At 40.7% G+C, this 25178-nt stretch overlaps 1 protein-coding gene across 1 annotated transcript; it reads left to right on the top strand.

The window, feature by feature from the left end:
- Positions 1-22499: 22499 nt before the first annotated feature.
- On the top strand, positions 22500-25118 carry LOC309579178 (parvalbumin, thymic; the record flags this gene model as incomplete). The annotated part of the gene is made up of 4 exons (XM_082292289.1): positions 22500-22560; positions 23342-23474; positions 23692-23801; positions 25093-25118. The coding sequence occupies 4 exons, from the start codon at positions 22500-22502 to the stop codon at positions 25116-25118; spliced, it is 330 nt and encodes a 109-aa protein (XP_082148415.1).
- Between the last annotated feature and the right edge of the window lie 60 nt (positions 25119-25178).

The following is a 25178-nucleotide window of genomic DNA, read 5'->3' as shown; positions in this document are numbered from 1 at the left end:
TTCAGCCTTGCTGCCTATGCTTTGCCTTCAGGCTCCAGCCACAATGCATGCTGCCCTTAGCTGTTATCTTATCCAGAAATGCACAATATTTACTTTCTCAAAACAGTTGCTCTTGAGCCTGTGATGGCAATTCTTCATTGTGCAAACATTTGGAAAATGCTTTGCATCATCCAGCTCTGTTTGGAGGCACTCCCAGCCACAGCAACTGGGTGTGTGCAGACATGAGTGACTGGGGCCAAAAGAACTCCAGCAATGTCGTTTCTCAACAAGTCCTTTATTTTTTGTTTGATGTTGCAGTCAGTGACAAGAAGCAGATCTCTGGTGGATTCAGGGGATCAGGTATGCAGGAGCACATTTCTCCCCTGGCTCTGCTGAAATTTATAACCTCAGTGAATGGCCTCATGATGGGGCTAAAATAATTTCTCTGAAGAACAAGACATGCAGATTAGCTCAAGTAGATCACTCCATAGGAAGTGCCCTGACTATTCTCATTGGCTGTGAAGTCCAGAAAAATACTGGAAATATGACATCCACAGGGGAACAAATCAATAAGCACAAAAATCAGTGTTTCTGTACTTTTTCTTCATATTAATTCTTCTCTACGACAATCCTGAGAGGGTAGTCAGGGCCTGAGAACCTGTGGAGTCAGGGGGTTCACACAGGCAGCTAAACTATCAAATGTCTATTTTCAGGTCATCTTTGATTGTGAAAAGTGTTTGGTTACCACCTGGGCACTGGCAGGGCACAGCCTCTCCCTGTGCCTCACACAGGCCATGCCCTGTCTCCCTTGAAAGTTGTCATGTTCAGACAGAATGGCAATGTCAAAGGCAAGATGAGATATCAGAAGCTCATCAGCAACTTTGCTGGAGCATGGAGAGGTCTTCTGCATTTCTGCTGAGAACAGAATATTCCCACTAATGCAGTATGCAGGGTGTTGGTTAGGGAAGACAGAAATGAGAGGAGAGGGAGGGTGTCACTGAATCTAGAGGAAATGGCTGAGTGTAAAGAAATCTGTGATCACATTGACCAAGCAAATTCTGTTTGGGTGGAAATTACTCAGACTAGAGATGACAAAAACTGCCCCAGCAGGACTTTGCTGAAGATCTTTTACAGCCTCCTTCCTCTATTCAAATTTGAATATGAATTATGAGCGATGTAAAATTACAGGAAGGTAATAACTGCAATTCTTTGTTTAAGGAAGACTTTAACTTCCCAGACCTAAAGCAGAAAAATGCCACCAGTGATGGAAGAGCTCCATCAAAGACACAGGCATGGTATAAGGTGGTTTTCTTTAATAATAAATCAGAGATGGTGTTGCTTGAGAATAAGCAATGATCCTTTGCTTTGACATTAGGCTAATAACAGATGGGAATGACATATAAAGGAAGCTGTAGTGTAACAGAAATTACAAGCCTTAAGAGAAACAAAGTATACTTCTTCATGCAAAAAACTATTGAGGAATACATACAATCTCCTCCCTAGCACACTGAAATAACTGGTATATGAATTTACAAGTAAAAGCAGCCAGTGTTTAATGAATTTCAATGAAAGCTTGCCTAGGACTTCAGCATAGCAAATACAATGTTTATATTCTAAAATGTATTTTTAGAAAATATACATATTCTAAAATGTATTTTTAAAATTCAGTATAATGCCAAGTCTTAGAACAAACTTTGAAAGAAAGAACAATTAATTGTAGGGAGGCAAACAGAATGTGAGAAAACATACATGGTTTACCAAAGCAGAGGGTATCAGACTGAGCTGGTGTATCTTGAGTAAAATAATCATCTCTCCAGAATGAAATAATGCAATGAACTCAGTCTACTGCAATTCAAACAGATCATTTGATACAGCACTCTGCAGGAAATCATTACTGAAGGTGGAGGTGATAGGGATTAATATAAAAACAATGCGAAGAAGGAGCAACAGGTTATAATAAAAATGGAACTACAAGAATGGAGCAAATTACCCCACAGTGTTCCTCAGGGATCACTCTTTGGAGCAATACCATAGAATCTACATTTCCATGACTAGGAACATAATCAGGCCTAGCCTCAAAAACTGTGTATGGGATTAAAAGATGGAAGGTATTTCCAGTCCTGAGGAGGACCAGATCACCTCACTGGAATTAGATGACCTTCTTGTCTGCAGTGATAGAAATTTAATAATGTGAACTGCAAAGTCATGTTCTTGGGATTCATCAGCTGGAAGCAACAGAGAAGGAAAAAGATCTGAGTGTTCTGATAGACTGACAGTGTGCCAAATCTGCCAGTACAACACAGCTGTGGAGACAGATAATGTAGTGCTCAGATGGGTTAGGTGAGATTTTTAGCAGAGAAGGAAATATTGGCACTTTTAGACAAGGCACTGGTAAGATTTTGTGTGAAATATTTATACAGCTCCTGTCAACAGTGTTGAAAAAGATTAGCTTAAACTGGAATCAGTGCAGACTGGCTATTAGAGCAATTACAGAATTAGCAGTCTTAGGGAGAGATAAAAAGAACATGACTTCTTCAGTGTGACAGTGGAGGAACAATATGCAAGTCCTTTATAAATAGATCTATGCAAGTCCTTTATAAATAGATCTTAAGATAAATAGAGTGGGAAAAGAACTAAGTTAAAGGTTAACATGACTGTGAGATAAAATTTTTATAATCTGATCAACAGCATGTTTAGACTGAAAACTACAGAAAACATTTCTAGCTGTTGATGGATATCACACGTTTGCATGGTCCTTCAAAGGGAGCAGTAAGGGCAAAGAACCTAAACAGCCTTAATATGGAACTTGATGCTCCCACAGAGGAGTTGCATAGCTAAGAAAATGAGTCTGTGGGCAATAAATGTTTGGGATATACCAAAAGAGGCTTGAAACAAGACTAGATCTCTCTTGTTCTGTATTTCCTGTGTGTGGATCCCATGCTTCACAGAGTTTTCTGATTGCCAAAGGGTTCCACCAGCAAGGGACCAGCAGGCTCCTCCCAGCACATCCTCATTGCCACACAAGTTCATTTCTGAGGTTTTTTCACATTTCTCTGAGATACTGGGCCTTTGCCAATTGTTCAATTTCACCTCCAAAAAATTAAATCTGCCTGGGAAGTGCAGAGTGCCTGGGAAGAGACATAGCCAAATGATGTATTTCTCCTCCCAGGCAGCTGGGATTTGTACCTGGGTGCCCTGATGTGCAGAAGGATGTGTGTAGGTGTGTAGATGGACCAGCTCTTCCTCTCCAGCCCTTTCTGTGGCACTGGAGCACCTAATAGTGCAGTGTGGCTCTCCCTTTTCAAACATAATGCACTCTGTTCCATTGCCCAAACTAATCATTGGATGACATTTTATTCCCTACAATCTTCTGGCTGAATTTTCATTCCTTAAGTGTCTGGTTTTTCCATTCCTGCTTATATTGGTATAAATCTGGAGTAACCATCCTGTAGGCTGGCCCTTGCAAACTGAAATTAAACGTGGATTACAGAGGACTGGAGAAACTTGGATTGCTTATTAAGTTCTTCTCAAATACCCTTTGCCTCCTAAGACTTCTATTCAGCATCAGCTGCTCAGTCCCCATTCTCTGAGTTATTGATTCTGCTCTTTTATCACAGTATGGAATGCGATAAAGAACTCCTGCTGGGAGGCTCTGGAAGTTCATGGACACCTATTCTGCACCTGCCAAAGGTGATTCTCTGAAATGCTGCAGGGTGACTGAATGTCTGTATTACTCTTTTCTCTACAGTTATCATCTTCCCCACCCTATGTTATGAGGAAAGAAAGCCAGAGTAGTTACATAACATGTTCTCAGCAAGAAACCAAATAATTGCTAATGTTGTGTTTATTTTGTTTCCATGTCAAACTGAAAAAAAAGCTCATATCCCACTGTGAACTACCTGGCCAGATGTAATTCTTTCTTTTATGTCTGAGAAATACCTACAACATCTCAAACATTTGTGGAAACAATATTAGTAACAGTAACAACAACACATGTGCCGTGGTTTGATCTCACTCTGCTGTGTTGCTTTTCAGCCCTTTCCCAACGCTATCATAATCTGACTCTGGAGGCTCCCACACAGCCTACTGGGGTTTTCCACCACATGAAATCTTTTCTTATTTTTCTGGAGTTTTGAACACGAAATTGGTATGAATAATTCTGATTTAATCACAAAATCCTGTGTAACTTGTAGCCTGTCAGGATAAGGTGATTTTTTTCTCTTAGAATAAGGATAATTCCAATAGGCCCTGCCTGTGCACTTAGACACTCCTGTGTCCCAGCGGATATGGCCCTGCAGGACATTTCAAATCCCAAAGAACTGCTTTGTTTGAGTTGGGTTCTTCATCCATTTGAGGATCCCATGTCTGTCTATTATTCTATAATAAAAGGCAGCTACATAAGGGTGAGCATGGGTGATAGGATTCAGGTAGTGATGCCAATGGGAGCTTTTCACAGCTTGATGAGAGAACCAAGATTACAGGGAGAAATCTTTCTGGAAAACTGAACCTCCCCTTCAGAGAAATGCACTAGGAAAGATGGCAGTGGGCTGAAGGATCACGTACAAGACACACTGGTGGGATGGAAGGGGTCTGGGTTCTGTCAGAACAGCTCTGTGCTCACCTGAGGGAACCAGAGGAATCACAGACAGAGGTGACACAAAACAGCAGAGCAGCTGGAAGTGACAGCCCTGGAAGCTTCCTTGACCTTGCTACTGGTATTTTGGCCCTCGATTTTTGCACTGCAGAGCAGGATTTAGTGACCTATCAACAAATCCTCATATCCATCCTCCTGGCTAACTCAGCAGTGTGAGAGGGGCAGCTTTTTCCTTGAAATACCATTTACAAATGTTTTTAGAGGCTCGATGTTTTTACGTACTTACGGCCTCAGCTTGTCTGCCGAGAGTTCTGCGGGAAGGCAGAGCTCGGCACCCGATGCCGCCGCCTGATGCTGCTGCCCGGCCCCGAGGGGCGACCCAGCCGCCCCCGCCCCCAAGCGCCAGCACGGCGGACACGAGGGGGCGCTCCGCGGCCTCCCTGCGCCGGCAGCGAGCGCAGCGCTCCCGACGGCGGGGCGGGGGGCTGGCCATTCCCAACTGCGGGAATTGCGCATTCCCAACTGCGGGAATTGTGCATTCCCAACTGCGGGGCGTGGGGCTGGCCATTCCCAACTGCGGGAATTGCGCATTCCCAACTGCGGGAATTGTGCATTCCCAACTGCGGGGCGTGGGGCTGGCCATTCCCAACTGCGGGAATTGCGCATTCCCGATGGCGGGATGTGGAACTGTGCGTTCCTAACTGCGGGAATTGCGCACTCCTAACTGCGGGAATTGTGCATTCCCGATGGCGGGATGTGGAACTGTGCGTTCCTAACTGCGGGAATTGTGCATTCCCGACGCCAGGATTTGGGGCTGGGCATTCCGAAGGGATGCGGAGCTAGGCTGGGGACAGGCCAGAGGCCGGGAGCCGAGCTAGGCAAGGACTGCACACTCTCAGTCCTTGAGCAATTGTTTCCTGCACCAGTGCAAATCCTCCACGTCTAAAGGCTTTAGATTTTAAGAAGTCTTACGAAGCGTAACAAACATTTTAAGGGAGCATAGTAAGAGAAAGAAAACTGGGGGAGCCAAGAGACATCATAACACTCTTATGTCAATCCTGCCAGAGCTTGTAACTCAGCGTTTGCAGGTTACCAGCCTTGTCCTGTTCTTCCTGCCAGGCTCAGACAACAGCAGCTGAAAGGAGAAAGGTGAGATCACCTCTAATGTGTTGTACACAACAAGATCTTGTTCACATTTTCGCTCTTGTTATTTTTCTGTCTTTTGGTCATTTCCTGCTCCCTGCCTATTTATTTCTCTTCAGTCTCCATTCTCTGCTTTGGCTGAATTGTCTCTCAGAAAGCACAAAAGAAGAGGACTCAACAAGCCAAGCCCTGACTGACAAGTCCAATACTTCCATCTCCCCATTTTTGCCACCGAGGCTGCAGCAAAGCCTCACTGCAGAGTGCAATTCATGGATCTTCTGTCCTTCCCTGCAGCCTGAAAACAAGCCTTTGTTTGAAGAATTTACATTTACATAAATATCACAGGGCAGGGAAGACTGATCACAGTGGAATATTCTCCCTAAACAGTTCTTTATTATGATCACTCCCTCTGTTACTTCTCTTTGTCCTGTACAAGCAGGTCAGGCCATGTATGCTTCAGTCACATAATCATGTTCACATGCATCACATGCAACACGTGCTACCTGTGCTGGTACCAGCTGGGTGAGATGAAGTTTCTGTATTTTTTTATATTGTACTTCATCTTGGAACAGGTGGTCTCCCCGATTTCTTGGCATCACCAGCATGTTTGAGGCCCATTCTTTCATGCACTGACGTTTATGGCTGCTATAGTTGTATGACTTATCCCTGGGTAATGCCAACTAAATCAAAATTATGTTTATGCATAAGAACTACTTTATTTTTCAGGCATCCAGCTTTAGTGCAGGCAGTTCAAAAATGATTTCCCATCTTTTCTCCTTAATACCTTGTCAAAATTTGATTAGTGCATTATCCCTTCTATTCTAGCAGGACCAGCCTTTAAGCAACAGAATTCACTCTTCATTTCCATCCTATTCTTATGACATTTCCTCTTAGGCAAATCTTGCCTGCTCCAAGAAAAATAATCTAATCTGCAAGGACTGACTGTCAAGTAGGTGCAGAATTCAATGAGTTTGCACACAGTTTGCACAGACGAGTTCCATGGTTGTTGACTGTTGCATACCAAGAATGTGTCACGGAGTGCAAGGTGCATATTTGGGATTAATAAAAGTCCACTGGCACTGCTCTGCATCTCACCCTTCAGGAGCACCACAGCAGCACCGAAGCCATTACAAAGCCTTGGATGGCACTGTGCCCCTCAGCCCTGGTGACAGCTTTTAGCCACCGCTGAATAGCTAAGCTGAGCTGGAGGAGGCAGTGTTTATCCTTCTGCTTTGGTTTTAGAGCAATTTGCCCAGCCAGATCCCTCTACTGCTCCATCAATGATTTCCAACATACAGCACTCCTTGGACCATTGTGAGAGCAGAATACTCCACAGCTGACTGCCCCAAGAGCACAGTTTGAGTTACATCTCATCCAAAAATGAAATACTGTGCATCTTAAACAAAAACTGGAAGACCTCAGTCAGTTCCCACCCTGCTGCTTCAGTCACTTGAGAACAAATCATAACCTTTAAACACCATTCAGAGATCACAGAGATGAACTCCCACATTCATGATGACTTACCATCTTTTCAGTTGTCCTTTTGTCAATCCAAACAATCCAAGTCATTAATAAATCCCAGCAGTTTCACAAAGGCCTGCTGAACACTCAAAGGTCAGCGCTGTCTCTCCCAGTAGGGAAAGATGTGCTCGCTTTGCCATGGCTAGTTCAGCTTTGGGAGGTCTCTAAGCCAGCCATAAACAGCTACTACTAATTACAATTAGGCTCCAGATCTTCACCCACCAAAGTAAGATAAATCTGCAATATGTTTGTGTGTTTGTGTCTTATTTAAAAGAGTCATACTGTGAAAAACCTAAGTGCAGAGCTGCTGAGTGGCTGATTAGCAACAGCCCAAATCTGCATGATCTTTACCCCCATTTTCACACTGGCTTAGTCTGAAACATTACTTAAAAACATTTCCCACTCCTGAAACTAATCTGACTTATTTACATACTTATTCTTGCACTGCTTCAAATTCTACTATGAGATCTACCTCCCAGAGATTGGATGTAGATTTGGACAAAACAACATAAAACCAGAACCAAATAGGAGATTCATTCAAGAATTGAACCTCCCCATCCTTCTTTCACACAAATACTATTATTCTATGCCATATAAAAATAGCTGTTGGAGACCTACGTGAAAACCAGAAAGCTTTACATTTCTTACTTTTCTAAAAAAAGGCAAAACAGAGAAACTATTCTCTGATTACTCTCTATCTGACACTGGAGGTTTGTTTTAAAGGCAACTTATTTATTAAAAAATGTAATTTCCTTCAAACACCAAAGCCTTTTTTTTTTTTTTTCATTAGTGTTTCCTGTTACATAGTTCACAGAAAGAGACATATCAGGTTTTCTGGGTGAAAGATACTTAAAGAACAAAAGCTTTACCATAAGTGGGGGGTTTTTAAATAATTGTTGAGCCTGTAACAAGTAATATATCTGATTAGCAGCAGAAAAGCAATGACTGGCCTTTTCCTCAGAAAGGCAGCACCTTGTCCCATCTCCCGGCCAGAAGGTGGCTGACCCGGAGGTCGGGTTTTGCAGCCAGGCCACCCGAGGCAGTCACACACTGCAGTCCCAGCGATGAGGACGTGGCGGGCAGGGTTTGTGACAAGAAGGCAGCGGAGTTCAGCCCTAACCCTGGCTCTAACCCTGGCTCCAGGACGGATTTGTGAGGTGGAACACTGGGCTTTAGCCCCACGCAATAAGCACCTTCCCCCCAGCCCTGCCCGCAGCTCCCCTGGCCCCGCTGCCGGGGTCACGCCGGTGCAGGGTGAGGAGGATGGAGGGTTAATGCAGCCCAGGGTCAGCGGGTCACTGCTGGGCTTCAGCACGCCGGGGATCTGGTGTCGGCACTCAAGAATGAGTCATTTTCAAAGAATGTAGGTATCAAAATGCAGGCAGTTCTCCAGCTACATACAAGTTAGACTATCTGTTTCTTGCTGATACAAATTTTCACACAGTAGGGGGGAAAAGTGCTGGTTTCATGCATCACTTTGCACTGGATTGTGTCCAGTTGCTTTACTTATCATTATGCAACTGAACTCAGGGCAATTCAACACCCAAGACAAAATTAGAAATACATAAACATATTTGCACTGTTTCTTTGCTCTCCATAACAATATTTTTTTCTCTCCCCAACCCAAGATAAACTGCACAGAACAAACTGAAGTACAGAAAAAATACCCATAATTTTATTTTTCTGAATTGAGTATTTCGCCATTTATTATTGGCTCACATAGCAGATCAGATGGGACTATTTCAGTTTAAAATAAAACTACCATCCTGATAGCTGGGAAAATTCATACATGGACCAAATCTACCATAAGGCAGCCCTTAATCAGGCAAAAGCTGAAGCTTTGTCAGTATAGGGATAAGCAAAAACTTATGACCAGTGTAACTCAAATTCTGTTTTTACCAAACTGAAGAACTTACAGAAAAGCTAAAAGCGAAACAAAACTAAACCCAACCAAAACAAAACCACCCTGACAACTAAAACAATTGGCCTGTATTTCAGTACAATTTTTCATCTCCGGAAATCATTAAAAGTAACTGTGGAGTTCATACACACCTTTCAGCCATTAAGAGATTAGCCCAGTTTTGCTTATAGGGAAACAGCAGCTTAAGTAATACACAGGAACCTTTTGTGATACACTGAGTAGGATCTGATTCTTAGAATCATCTCTCTTGTAATGACGCTGTTTGTAGCACAAGAATCTATTCAACATATACTGAGACAATATCAACAATTTTCTCTTTCAGCTTTGACCTCTTTCTTTCACCCTTTTTTAAGGACAAAGCCTAACACTTAAATGCCTGTGGCAAACTGCACAGGGAGGTACTGGCACAAAGCACACAGTAAATATCAGCTGTCCAGGGCCACAGGGAGGCTCAACACCAACATCAGAATTAGAATTCAGATAGTCCATTCAGGGTTTTGCATTCCTCTCTCTGATAAGCATGAATGATTTACATACAAAGACAGGTGTTCCCTGGAGGCAGAACTACAGATGTACAGCAGGGAGGTCCAGTCCTGTGCTTGCTCTTGATCCCTGCCAGGGTAGGTCCTTCCTCCTAAACTCTGCCATGTGAACTATTCAGCCAAATACCTGCTGCCATTCCTGGGTACCCTGCAACTGCTGCTGCCTGAAGAGCGTCTGTTTCCTCCTTCCACTGACAATTACCCTCTTTCTTTGACCACGTGTTGAAACGTTCCTCTTTTGACTGGGAAGTAAATTTAAGAATAAGGCTGATAATAACCACATCACCTTAACAGAAACTTCCATGTGTTTTGACAGGGGTCACAAAGTATGCTAAGATGGCTTTAACCATCATGAGGTACAGGATGAAAAATTTACAGATCTGGGTAAAAACAAGGACACTACTTAATTTTCAGTTGAAGTAGTAGAGAAACAAAGAAAGATTCAGTTCATACTAATGACCCACAGCTTCTGTAGCTATCAGATCCACTTTGGTAAGCAGTTTCCCAGTTTTAATTATAACATGATTTTAATGGAAAATATGTCTTACTGTGGTCCAGATCAGGTTGGCATTCAAGTCCATGGGAATTTTGCCATTGACTTCAATGGAAACAGGAAGTCTCATATAGTAGGCATTTATAAATATCAGATATTTGTCCCTATAATTTATAAATTATGGTATTGCTTGCAAGACTAAATCTTACTGCAGTCCCAGTAGAAATCCATGGGATTTCCTTCTTTTGGACCCAGGAACACTGTGTTGTCTGTGTATTGTATTTACTCCTGTCAGGGAAAGTTAATTTCACTCTGCAGTCTGTTCTCCAGCCAACAGAGGAATGACAGCAGCAGCCTCTGAAAGAGCTGTGTCCAGCCCTCATCAGCCCAGGGACTGTCACTGTGCTGTGTGAAGAGAAGGACACAGGCACATGGCTGGGCCCAGACAGACTGTGGGGGTACCCAGGGTGAGATGTGCTGAGATTGCAACTTGATTCATTTGCCCAGAAAATTCCCTTCTGGTCAGAGAGACTCCTCAATGCAAAATAAAACCACCAGTGCAATTCTCAGAGCATCCTCTTCTTATAAAGCTATCAATACAAAAATCATAAAGTGAAGTCCAACATATCTGATATCACACACATACAGAGCCTGTCTTTCCATGCACAGGGAAAAAAATATTTTTCTTTTCTTTTCATTCTTATAAAACCTTTGAGTTTCTCAGTATTGGGATTGCAGCCTCTTAACTTTTTATTTTTATTTGAATCCTCCCAGCTGAAGATCTTACAGAGAAACAACCTTTTGTATTTGAAAGGTTTTATTAGAATGAAAAGGAAAGGAAAATAATATAAATAGGTGCATATAATAAATTTCACTGTTGTCATACTTAGTGGTGCAATAAAAACCTCTATTATATAGGCACTTTATCCTTATCAAAACACATTGAGAGATTGATTCCACAATCTGTATTCATTAAATTCCCACTCACTCCTTACCAGAGCTTTATTTAGAAATTTGCCAAGACTCCTGTTTGCTACAACTTCACAGCTGTAGAATTTACAACCCAATTCACCACTAAGCAAACATTGCCTGCAGAAATGTCAGATAATACAAACTATCTCAGAAAGATCTGGAAAGTGCTCCGTGCTCCCCAGAACAGAAATAGCCATTACCACCAGGGAAAGATTCCTGTCATATATGATTCAAAGAAATGGACTTTATAATATTAATTGCAAATATTTAGAAGTCAATACAATACAGCCAGTACATCTGTTTGGGGAGAGAACCTAATTTTCAGTGTTAAGAAGAGTCACTTTATCCAGGTTTTTCACTGTACCAGGAGCTCTACTATAATATTTACAGACAGATTTTTAAAACTCAGCATTTGGTCTGCAGCTCCTTCAAAAACCTAACTCTAAAAGTCTAATGTTATCAGCTGTGAGATAAAGGCAGAAATAGCTCTGTGCACAGATGTGCTCTAAGCAACATCAGAAAATATGTCCCTTCTCCCAAGCTTGTCAAGACTGCACGTTTTCCCTCTCATGAAAAGGAAATCCAAGGCTGCATTTTTAGCAGCACTATGGAGAAAAGACACTAAGTCCTTGAGAGCTAAAAATTGGATGCATTTAAAAAATCTATCTTCCATGTATTTACCTCAAAATCATACCTCTTTCCCTAAACAAGCACAATCTGATAAAATTTGAAACCACTGAGTGGGATGTGATCAACAGGAGAAGCTAGAGAGAATTTGGATTCTGGTGACTCTTTTGGGTACAGAGGCAGAGTGTATTCCCCAAACACAGAACTCAGTGTTTTTGTTAAATATAGCCCTAAACTCTCACTGTACTTAAAAATATGTGTCAGCTTTATCTGCATTGACCAGTCTGTAATTTTACACCCTGTCAGGGACTGAAAAAACAGTCTTAACACAAACTAGGCTGAGAGCCTGTGCTTTTAGAAAACCCTGGGGCTGGAGTAAAATTCGTGGTCTTTTTTAATTTTATACTGTTGCTTTTGCACCAAGATCACACCACGAGGCTTGTGAGCAGCAGCACAAGTTCTTGATGCAGAATTATTCAGCTTTGCTCAGTTATGAGCACAGTTGGAGGAACATACACGAACCTTAGAAACTAGAGTTTAGGAAAAAAGCATTTAAGAGTGCTAGAAAGATATTTACTTCATGATTTTGGTGGAGAGACTTTCCCACCAACAAGGATCTATTAAGCTTCTTTTGTTTTCTACTGAATTGTTATTAATGAATTGCACTACTAACAGCAAAAATAAAGAATATTCCATGCATCATCCTTTAATTCTGAGTTTTCTAATAGTGATGCCAATATCCTTTAAATTAAATGCTCTGCCATATTCAGGTAAACAAGTCTGTTATTCACTAAGTCTGCATGGTTCTCTTAAGAATGGTGCTAAAACCAGCATGGGGATTTTGGGTCAGCTGAGATACAGGATATCTGATCTAGAAGTCCCTAACTGGAATTTCCTTAGTAGCTGAAACAGTAGAGGACAAGCTGAATTATCAGATTCATCAGACAACTTTAAATGGTCTAAATTAATTGGTGGTGCTAAATGCACTGATTTTCCTTTGCTAGGCTGGAGTGAAGGGAAACAAAGATAATTTTGAAAAGTATTGTTTGAGTCAAATAGTTTTTGTTTGTCAAGACTTTTTCACCCTAACGGCCTTCAAAATAATCAGGAAAGGGACTACAGAGAGATCTCATGTTTGTTGCTTTAATTGTAAACATTTCTCATCTATAATTCTATGGTTTTTTAATCTCTTCCATCTGCTCCTCATGTGTTCAGCATTCCCTGGACACAAACAGACAGTATAGTAACTATATTAGCTCAATTTTGTATTTCTTACATCAAGCCCATGTCATGCCAAGCAAGCAGGTTGGGATACTCAGTCTTACTCCTGCTGCTTATGGCAGGGTTGTAAATCTGTTGTAGGAACTGGCCCATAGGCACTGCTCACACTTGGGAGGATGTCAGATCTCCTCAGAGGAGCAAATGGCTGCTGGATTTCAGTGGGGCTTACCCAGATTATTTTAAATAAACCAGAAAAATCTCAAGCTCTGCCCAGTCATGAGGCAGTGTCTCCAAAGAGGTTTTGCTCTTTTGGGAAAGCTGAATTTCAGGCTGTTTTACTCCCCAGAGGCACAGCTGAGCAGGCTGTGCAGTGCTGGCTCTGTGCTGCCCAGGGACAGCTGCGACCTTCCTGAGCCATGGGCTTGAACTGGGCTTACTGGAGAACCTGAGATAACAAGAGCCAAAGCACCATGGCCTCATTCCCGAATCTGTACTCTCAAATCCCACCTCCCAGGCAATATCCCTACACAGGGGATACCCCACAGACTGCAGCCTCCAGGAGGTTTATGGATGTTTCTATTGTGGAAAGATTGTTACAGGATTTTAACCTCTAATGATTGCACCTTTTTTTTCCATTTTACTGACTGGGTTTGTTTCTCTAATAGCAGTCTTGCTATTTTTGCCATTATTGTTGTTTATGCAGTTTTCCTTGGAAAACTCTAGGGGGTTGCTAAAGAACTGGCAGAATTAGGACACCAAGATGCAAGTGCTGCCTGATTATCAGATCATGTTTTTCATACTTCTAGTCTTAAAACTGGGTGAAATCCAATTCCACTCACTCAGAGGAAATCCTCCTCTGTGAAGACAACCTGCTGGCCATATCAGCAGAAGGTAAGTTTCCATATTTTCCTTTTGTTAATGACACTGAGCTGCCCATATACTCAGGGTCTAAATAGAAATGTATTCTGCAAATAAAGGTGATTATAGAGGATGTCCAAGCAAACGCTGCAGAGCAGTGGCTCACACTGTGCAGTGAGTCACTCTCTCTCAGATCCATCAGAGCCACTGCCCAGAAACCTCCCAGGACTGGCTCCATCATCAGCTTCAACAAGGCTTAGAACAACTTTCAAACCTTATTCAATGGATGCTTCTCTATCTGTTTTGTAATGCCTACATATTTAATAGAAAAATCTGTTTGTTAGCCAAATATTCATGAATGTTAAACCATGCCTAACTTTGTACTTTTCTCCACAGCATGACTTGAATTCTTCTACTAGTTCTAATAATGCATACTGTTTAATTCCTATGCCAAAAAAATCCATCATTCATAACCAGAAGCATTCATAATTTAAATGACTGTCTCTGCTGTTGATGGCACCATCAATTACAGGGTTAGGTGATGGGGAAGATCTGCACTGATTAACATGCATTTTTCAACATCACTGCTCAGTAAGGTTTTATATAGCTGCAACTTTCAAGGAGTAGCTGGGATCTGGTACTCTGAAATTACCTTGCCATGGTATTCTGAGATAACAGCTCTGGAGCATTTCTTAGTAAAGGCTTCACATTTCATTTAATAATCAAATTTCAGTAACATTCAGTAACACATTGGCCACAGAAGTAATTAACTTTCCAGAAAAAATTCTACGTGACAAATTTTGCCCAGAACTACAGCTTGTACAGCCCAGCTCAGCATAGTGTAGGACACAGAATACATTTGCAGAATGCTCTTACTCTTCAAATTCAGCAAAGTACTTATGCATTTATTCTCCTTTTCATCTGCTTTCATCTACCTCTACTCAGAATGGGACAAGCCAATATGGAGAATTTGGGAATCAGCAAGACACCTTCTGCTTCTTCCAAAGAATTTGAAATTATTTGGATTTTCAAATCTGGGTGTTGCTGTATGGTATATCCAAATGCAAAAGTCAAAATAATAAATCAAATCCTTCAAAATTTGTAATATTGATGCAAGAATCTCAAGACTTTTTTTTCTCCTACTTGTTGTCTCTGTATTATAAAGTTACTCTGTGAGTTGTCTCAGAGAATCAAAAGTGCATCAAGCATTTCTCCATTTACCTCCTCCTGTGTGAGCAGGAGCTCAAGTTCAATTCCTTTTCAGTTCAAGGGCATTTTCTGCTCTAACAAGGAACCAGGCACAGCCAGGCTGGAATTCCTGTTCCAAGGCCTCCTGATCTAGAGATTCATCCTGCCTTTTTCTGCTTAAGCTTCCCCTTTAGTAAAATTCCTTTTTAAATGTATCCTTTTTAGCAAGGTGCAGTCAGTGCTATAATTCAGCTCAGATGGAGGCCATTACAATTCAAGGAAAGAATGTTAAGTGAATTTATGACTTGAATACAATAAATTTAATTTTTCATTCAGAGAAACAGATCTGAAGTAATTTACTTCACACCTGACTGCAGCAATTTGTCAATAAAATCCACAGAGATTATAATGTGGTTTGTCCATAAATGAAAAAGAAGAACTTGCATTTGCTGTCTGCGTTGTCCTATGCTATACAACAAAGTTTGAAATCACTGGGCTATCTGGACACTGATATCACTCAGGAGCTACAGCACAAATGCAGCACTGTATAGGAAGAACAATGCCTGCTTCTGTCTTTTCATCCCACTGATCCTTCAAATATTTGAGCAGCGGAATCACTTCATTGATGCACCATTTGATTAAACCAGGCTTAGCTCTCAAATGCTCAATGGATTCTTGTTTGTAAAGACTTAATGCTTTCATATCCGATGGTTATGTCTCTAGTACCAATTTCCATATTCATTCAGCTTACTTTTCTATAGTCCTCATTCTAATTATTGTCAGTGTTGTTGGCAGCGTCTAATGAGGGATGAAGGAATGCTTCTGAGTTCCTGGGTCCGGGTGCTGTGCCCTGGAGACATGAACTCCACATTTGGACAATACCCAAACACACATCAGCCCCTTATCACGCTCTAGTTTGCATAGAAAAGAAGCCCAGCAGCCCAGGCTGGGACAAGTCCTGACCATTTCCCGAACTCAGCAAACAGAGGAGCAGGGTGTTAAGTCACACCTCACTGGGCACCTGTAAGTCAGATTGGTCTGGGCTTTGTGCACAGAAAAAATATCTCTCAGAGTCAGCATCTGGGGGTTTTGAAACCCATATACCCTTGGAATATATATATCCCCTTGAAAAGCAACTCTGCCAGAAGAATCAAAGGCCCTGCTTTATTCAGCAGTATCAGTACTAGATCAGCATAAGCACAGATAATGACCCAGTTCTTACTTCGAGCTCCTGCCATTATACAACCCAAGGAGCTGGTTCTGTCTATAATGGGAGCTGCTGTTTACACAGTGGGGTAAGGACTACACAGGAACATACAGACAGGCTGAAAAACATCTGAGTTCATTTCAAACACATCTATATTTGAAAGCTTGCTGCAACTGAGGATTATTTATAGTGCTTATAAACCACAGTCATGGAGCAGGACTGCACCAAGCTACGTAGAATAAACACACAGACTAAAGTTACAGTTCCTGTAACAAGGATCCCCTAGAGGGATTTTACCACACGGGATTTGAAGAACACAGCTCAAGAACAGAAAATGGTAGATCAAATACTGAATTGAAGTTCTGTTTTCAGCATATATCTTTGCTTCCAACTTATCTAGAGAAGATTGCCTTGGCAGAAGTGATTTTATTTTCTACTCAAAAAACATGATTATCCTACACATACCTTGTTATTGTCATTTTTATTAGGATACTTTCAAAAATACTAAGCTTTTTGCTTCAGAATTAAAGCAGGAAAACTGATTCTATAGGTTTTCTGACACTTACTGCAAGTAATTTTAGACCTATGGATGGAGTCATTGGGAGGTTCAAGTATCTTGTCTGTTTATGAAGGATTGTATCAGATTTAACAGACCCAAGAACCCACCATTTCAGAAATCAGTCTATGAGAATTTCTTGCTTTAAAAAAAGGCCTTTTTCTTTCTGCATCAATGGATGAACATTTTTAGAAAGGAACAGAAATGGAAGTGAACTGGAAAGGTTGAATTCAGGAATAAAAGTTTTGAGCTACAACTTCAGAAATCACATAGAATTTACATCTGGACCATATTCCTTTCAAATTCTGGAATCAGGATTGAAATTCCCGTTTCAGATATGCAGGATCAGAAATTGTCTGATTTATGTAAACAATCCAGTTGGCTTAAAAATAATGTTTTATGCACATAAGAAAAATATGAGTGAAGAAGTTTTGTACATTAACATTTTACAGGGCACTTGAAGCTGAAAAGTTGCATTGTAAATTCTTAGAATCTCTGAAAATCTACCTCAGAGGTTGAACCCACGCGACACTAGAATGATAACTGGTGAAAAATAAATTACTTAAATTTTGTAATTCATTCAAGTTTGCAAAAATAAACCAGATGCTCTTTGGTGTATTTCCCACATACAGCCTCCTCCCCCCATAGCAACAGTTCCAGCATTTTTCTTTATTCAGCATTTTACTGGGGGGTAGTTATGAGGTGTCTACAGATGGTAGGTTAAGTAATATAAACCTAAAACCACTCACAAATGTTTCCAGATCTCTCCAAGAGTTATGTTCCTCAAATGACTGGAGTGTGATGCATTAATACAATTACAATAAATTACATCCATAGAGTTCCTTTCATCTGATATCTTCCCAAAACAAATTACAAGTTGAATGAATATTCTACTCTCACTACTCACATGTCATTTAACAATAGGTTAAACACATTTTGTGAGGGGATCCCTGTTCCCTGACTCGTGACCATGGATACCCCTATCAGAAGCATTCATCTCATTCATCTGAAAATGATCTCAGGCATATACAAGGCAGCAAGTCACACTTATTTAAATTAAAGCAGACACTCACACAACTGTTTGCTGCACTTTTGTCATTCTCTTGCACATGATTCACATCAGCACTCAAAGAAGAACGACAAGAACAGATTATAGAACAATCACAGAACTTATGATGACCTAAAATACAACTTTTCAGCCTGGGGAGGGAGCTTCAGATGTCAAAAGAATTAAGGTTAAAAATGGGAAGAATAAAACAATGCCATGCCTCCAGAAGGCAAAGAGCCTTGAGTAAAGAGAAATGCTCAAGTCCCAGGGTTTAAAACTGCTTTTAGTGGTAACTTGACAGGCTATTTTCCTTACTTTTTCATACTTCCCCAGTTCTTCCCCTGCCAAGTTGGATGCCAGCTGCAAAGTTCCTAATAGTATTTGATTTAAGAAAGCAAAAGTGACCAGACAGATGTTTGTGTAATCTCTAATGTGGTGCTCGAAAAGAAAATGGTTGTTGGAGGCTGGTTGTAAATAGTTACATGATCCCTTTGCATTTCATCAGTGCACATGTTCTGGATCTCTAGTGCCTCCAATCTTTCTGCAAAAGTGACTCCAAAATTTGCTGGAGTCTGAATACAGCTGAACACAGCAGAGCCGTAAATCATTTGACTACATGCTTTATCCTTAAAATCTCGGGACACAAAAGGAATTACCTTGTCAAAGCCTCTTAGAAAACAAAGCACACTTTTAAAGACTGCATCCTTATGTGCTTCACATACTAAAGTTCAAACTAATGGCAACAGTCCACAGGCATTAAGGGAAATAACAGCAATCAATGCTATTTTTAAAGGGAAGAGAGGGGGCGAGGGGTTAACATATGTGGAATTAGCTCTGGGCAAAATGAGAAGCCATTGCATCTAAAATCAAATGCATTCTCTGAAATAGACACCAGGGACCAAATTCCCATGCAGACTCCTGCAGTCCAAGAGTTTCAGCAGAATTTGGCCTTCCTCTTAACTTAGCTTCATTAGGTCATATCATGCCATCAGTTTTTATGTTGGACACCCTACGTACTGCGCATCAGTTGTTGGCACTATGTAGACAATTTTCCAAATTGGAGGGGGACAAAAGGGTGGTGTGTGTAAAAGGGAGAGGAATTTTTTTCCCCATTTAGAATAAAAGTAATTTCTTAGAAGAGTTTGAGGGGGGAAAGTGGTATTTGCATCCCTTCTACCAGATGTCACAAGTGACAACAAGAGCCGGTATTGAATATCTCTCCATCAAATTCTTCTTGAAATTTTTCAGTGTCAGCTGGTCAAGAACCATTCAGAAAACAGGGAAAGCTGAAATCTTCCACAGCCATTGTTAACCAATGATTCTTCCCTGCAAAAGAATTATCTGTATCTGAAACTTTTTGTGGGGGACAGACTTGTAGGATTGTAAAAAGAAAAAATACTCATAGCAATAATTTTTCTAACGTTTATATGCTGCAAATGAAATAACACCTCCTTCACACAGAGAATCTTTTGCAATGGTCTTTTTGTTGCTTTTTGATCAGCTGCTGTCAGTGCTGGATGCACTAAGGTCTTGCAGGTACCCTCCATTTGTCACCTTTCTGTCTGGAACCCTGATTTATTAGTGGCTGGCTTTGGTGACTGGCTAGGTCTGTCTTCCATCTTAGAGGGAAATGCTTTGGAAAAGAGATGCCTTGACACCCTCTCTGACATTAAGACAGTCTCTGCACCGTCACCTCTTACTGTGCCACCACCTCAAGCTGTGATGCCAATTGCACTGTCATCCCTTACCATCCCTTAATCCCAGCCATAATGATACCTTGTGCTGTCATCCATACGACTTGTCTTTCACTGTTCTGCTACCTCAAGCCACAAGTGAGATCCAAGCTGACAGGCTCCTCACCCAGTCAGGCTACAACATTCGTGGAAGAAAATTGAGACGATCAAATTATACCCATGAAAAAAGTAACTAGCACAAAGGAACACAGCACTGGCCAAACAATTCTAGAAAATAATCTCTCTTCTAAAAGAGATTGAAGACAGGCTGAAAACTGAAAAGACACTCTTCAGATATGGTTATAGCAATGATGTTGCTATTGAATTTTTTATCTTTATTCTGAAAGCAAAGATCTTTCATGTGGGGCTCAGGGACTTTTGTTTCAGAGACAGCTGGGCAGATCATAACCCCTTTGCTTCATACATAGCCGACTAAACAGGCTGTCAGAATCTTGCAGAATTGTAAGATTTTCTCTGGAAACATAGCAGATGAAATACCCTCCCCCAACCAACTGTTCTGATGGATTGACATCATATTATTTTACCTCCTATAGCAACAAATTAACTGTGGGGTATTTTTTTTTTCAAAACAACAACAGATCAGACATTCTGGGAGACAATATGGCTATTATTTTCCCTGATTGGTTTGCTATGCAAACAATACCTGAACAGGATACTTTTAATTTTTTCTTTTTGTTTAGTACTCCAATGATGAAACTCTATCACAAGTAGTGTCTACAGATAAGATAACAAGTTATCACATTTAAACATTCATTAAAGATGCCTCTTCAGAAATTATTGTGCTTCATTTCATCTGACTCCTTAGATCAAGCATATGAGATAGTGGGGGGTTTCATCTTGCCCTACATCACATGGAGAAGCTGGTGTTTTCTGCTTAAATCAGAGGAAATTTGACATGACTCTGTTCTTTTTGCCTATCTGGCCACTTATCTTGTTTCGTTTGCAAATATCATATGTATTTTCTTGAGATAAAAATAGTGCAAGATGATTAGTTAGGCAAGTTCATTTGACACCATTCCCCCTTCGTGACGCTGAAATCTACAATCTGTATATGGTATACAACTTAAAGTATATATATGCAAGCTCAGCTCTGCTGGAGACACACAGCAAGTGCCTTCCTCCCAGCCTGAGTGCGTCCTTATCCAGTCAAGAAGACCACAAAGGTAAGCTGATTATATCTTCTGCTTTCAAAGAAACACAAAAGCAAAATGCTCCCTAAATGGAAAGCAATTAAAATATCTGCTCTTATCTCAGCTTCCAGTACGTTGTATCTTTACAAGCTGACATAGAATGGAATCAGCATTTGGATAATAGGATGGAACAAGACAGGAATGATGCCCCTTGTAAAAAATGCTGCAATTCTTAGTTTTTCCTTCAATTCTTCCCCTGTCAGCAGTGAGAATTAGGTGAACATCTGAGCTCCAAATTATCTTGCCTAATGCTGAGAGGGGGATGTATTTTGCACAAGAAACCACTGGGACAAAATAATCGCGAGTAAAAGAAAAGTAACTCAGCTGCCTGAGCTGGGGAAGGATCCACTGCCATCAGTGGGAATGGGTCCCATTGCTTTCTTAACAGTTTTGAGATATTCAGAAAGGGACTAAAATGATTGACAATGTCTTCTGCTGCAAACCAACAGGTACAGAGGCAGCCATTTCGTATTTTAGGCAAAGTTTAAACCTGTGTTTAGATCTCAGACCAGTGCAGAGACTATAAATGGGTACCACCAGTTGATTCCTTCTCATTCCATGCTTAGACAGGAAGAATGATGTTGCTGAAGACCAGTTAGGGATTAACAAAAAGATATTTCTATTCTCTTGTGGCTTTCAAGAATAACTTTTCCATGCCTTAGTCCCCTTCTTTCACTAACATGAATTAAGAGTAATGTTGCAAGGTTTAAACTGTAACCTGTCTGCGCTGGTGTGTGCAGTTTACCAAACTGTAAATACATCAATGCACTAAAAATTGTTCAGAAATGCAGGCAATATAGCATTTTGTTAAGTGATACATACTACATTGGCAAACTATTGCAGCTGTTGGTGCCTGAATGGCACACAGTATTTTTCTCAAATGAAGTGCTGCTGTGTCAGAATAAAACACCTCCTCTGCTCTACTAAGTCCTGATACTTCTCTTCTAAAGACAACAATCTACTGAAATGCCCAAATCTGGGTAAAAATATGGTTTATTATAGCCTATAATTCTATAGAATGCAAAAAAAAAAAAAAAAAAACCAACTCAGAAAATACTGACAAAAACCTTTTCCAAAGCTCTCATGAAATGTAGTCTTTCAGTGATGCAGCAGCCCAACAAGCCACATTTATTTTTGCAACTAAAGAGGGGAGGAACTTACTCTCCAAATTTACATGAGTAAATTTACTATCACTAATTCTACACTAATATTTTCATTCTTTGTGAAGATCACTACATCTATCAATAATAATATGGGATTTTTAACATTCCAGTTACACTTATTCCATATAGTTCTAGGGGACATACCGAACCTTATCTCTTGTGTGTGCTGTAAATACATTCTGGGTTTTATTGAGTAATAATCCACCTCCAGGAAAACCCACACAGAAGTCATGAAGTTCTGTTGTGCTGGACACCTTTGATTTGCTCTCCCAGAGCAGCAGAGGCATCAGATCTTCCTGAAGCCCCACGCTCCCGCGTGCAGAATTCCTAAATCATTCCAGCTTTCAGTGGAAGCACCTGCTGCAGACATCTGTTACAGTGTGCCCCACTTGCCATCAGATGAATAATGTCTCCCCTATCACACACTGTCACTGCAGCAACTTCAAATGGAGCCATGAAAGTAGGAGAGAAGTCATTTTAATGACTAAGTAGCTCACATTTAATTTATTTTACAGTTCAACAATGGCCATCACTGACATCCTCTCTGCTAAAGATATTGAATCTGCTCTCTCCAGCTGCCAGGGTAAGGAATGGTCGCTCTGCAGACAGAAGATGCATATCATTTTTATGTCTTAAGATGACATGCCTATCATTTTCCCCTTAGATTCCTTCCCTGTGAGATCTCTTTCTAAGCTACATTACAATATAGCCCCTTAAATTCAAAAGGTCTCACAAGTGGTGAGCAGCAATTAAAGGGCCACAGTTGCAGTTAGGGCTGGCTTAACACTAAGCTGTCAGTGTCTAAACCTGTTAAAGACTTAAATTTAAAGTTAGCCTTTTCCTTCAAAATGTCATAAAAAGCCTCAGCTTGCAGAATCAGAGTGTCATTTGTGAAGCAGTGATCAGTCTCACTTCTCTCAAGAGCTGCTCTGTAAGATCAAGCCAATTTCTCAAATACTCAAAGATCTGGTTTGTCTGTGTATTAATTACTTTTCTATCAAATTCTTCACCTAAGTAAGGACTCCGTGAATATGAATTAAGAATTACAGGAGTTGTTTGTAAATTGCAGTAGCACCCTCTCAATATTTATTATTAATTGCATGTGACACATGGCATAAATCCTGGTTTAGCAGAATGTGCATTGCAGCAGAAAACTTCAAACTGGCTGAAAGGAAACATGACCACAGGCACAGAGTGATTAAAAAGGGAAATTATTATCCAGTGTATCTGCTCTTTTGCCACACCAGGGAAAAAGAGAAAGAGAAGCAGGCTGCTGCTTCAGAAAAGACATACATATTCACAAGGAATACATACAGTAGTAGCAACTTCAAGGGAGAATACTTAATGACTTCTGTTTCTTCCAGCTGATGATTCCTTCAACTACAAGGCTTTCTTCTCCACGGTTGGTTTATCCAGCAAAACTCCTGATCAGATAAAGAAAGTTTTTGGAATCCTTGATCAGGACAAGAGTGGTTTCATTGAAGAAGAGGAGCTGCAGTAAGTACTGTTCAGCTGCTCTATTTCTTTAAACAATGAAAACATTTGAACTTGTTTGGTGTCCTAGAAGAAACCCTTGATGTTATTTTAAAAATAAAACACAAATCCTTGTCTTTCCTTGAATCTGTGTGGATTCCCTCAGATAATAAGAGCAGACGTTACCTTATGGGGCAATTCAGAGAGTAAAACTCAAGCACAGCACCCTGCTCTATTTCAGGCTGTTCCTGAAGAATTTCTCTTCAAATGCCAGAGTCCTCACCTCGGCAGAGACCAAGGCTTTTCTGGCTGCAGGAGACACTGATGGTGATGGCAAAATTGGAGTGGAAGGTAAGATTTTGGAAAATGGATAAAATTCGTGGTTTAAAATGCACACATTTAGGGCTGCATTTAAACTGGGGCAGGAAGAATACACAGGAGTACTTTGGCCTGATACTTTCTGCCACAATTTTTATATGAGCAAATACTCCTTTATTTTCATATTTTTATTCTCATTTGGTCTCTGTTGCAGGAACAGAATATTTAGGCCCAGTGTAGAGTCTGGTCTTCCAAGCAATGATAACAGCTTTGGGTTAATCCTGCTGTGTGTCTGATCCATAGACTCAATGTGCCAGATTCTTAAAATGTTCAGAACACCTGAATTTCTCTGAATTTCCATTTCTGCAGTGAATACTCTGCACTTCTGGCCATACAACACTTCCATTTTTAAACACACTCTCTACCTAAAGAAACTTATTTCTTCATCTTCTGCTATCAAACATTGGCCAATATTACTGAGTGCTTAATGCACTAATATAAAACACGAAGGGTATTGTTTCTCAAGGCTGCAACCGCTGCGGTGCAGAAGAGGATTTTGTGCTGGAAAATCATCTGATAAGTGCACATTTCACTGGGCAGTCCTTCAAGAAACTCAATCAAATTCCTGAAGAAAACCTCAGGGATGATGTGGACTAGCCAGGATATTTCTTTTAGAAACTGCAGCACAGAAAAATAGGACATTATGCATCATGTATTAGAGATGAAGTCACTGAAAACAGGGCTGTCTCAGCTGAACTAGGACAGGTGGCAATAACTCCAACAGACACACGTGCTAATCTTAGCCAGATTTGGGAGGAGAGGGAGATACACTATTGGAGGAATTTGCTTTAGCAGCAGCTTTTGCAGCTTCTGTTTATGAGCCCCAAATAGGGCATTATATTATGCAGATCTTAGCCCTTAACCATTGAATCTCCCATTCTGGAATTACTTCACTACAGATATTTTTTATTTGGAACAACAAAACCAAAAAAAATTCTTCTCACTGAGAGCTACAGGCTCTTCTTCCTTGGATATTATCGAAGTTTGTAATGGGGTAAAGATAGTTTACCTTTAAGTCAGGATTTCCTACAAATACAAATTTACAGACACACTCCTCCTCTCTGCACTTACTCTTTTTAAGGAGTGAAAAATCTGTTACGCCCCCAGAATCTCAGTTTAGCAGTAGCTTGTGCAGTGTTATAATAACTTTGGGAGCCCTCCATGCCTAGGAGCTTTAGTCATTTTTATCTATCTTTTTTAAGATGTCAAAAAACCACTTTCCATGAGTTTTATTCCCTGCTTTTCTCACTTTCTTCCTTGACAGAATTCCAGTCTCTGGTGAAGGCATAAACAGCATTAGACCAAAGGAACCTTGGACTGACTCTGCCAATTACCTCGTCCAACAGGCAC

This window comes from Coloeus monedula (genome assembly GCF_965178545.1).
Source record: "Coloeus monedula genome assembly, chromosome: 16".
Taxonomy (NCBI): Eukaryota; Metazoa; Chordata; class Aves; order Passeriformes; family Corvidae; genus Coloeus; species Coloeus monedula.
The sequence above is the reverse complement of the archived record's forward strand: the minus strand, read 5'-3'. Positions and strand labels throughout refer to the sequence as shown.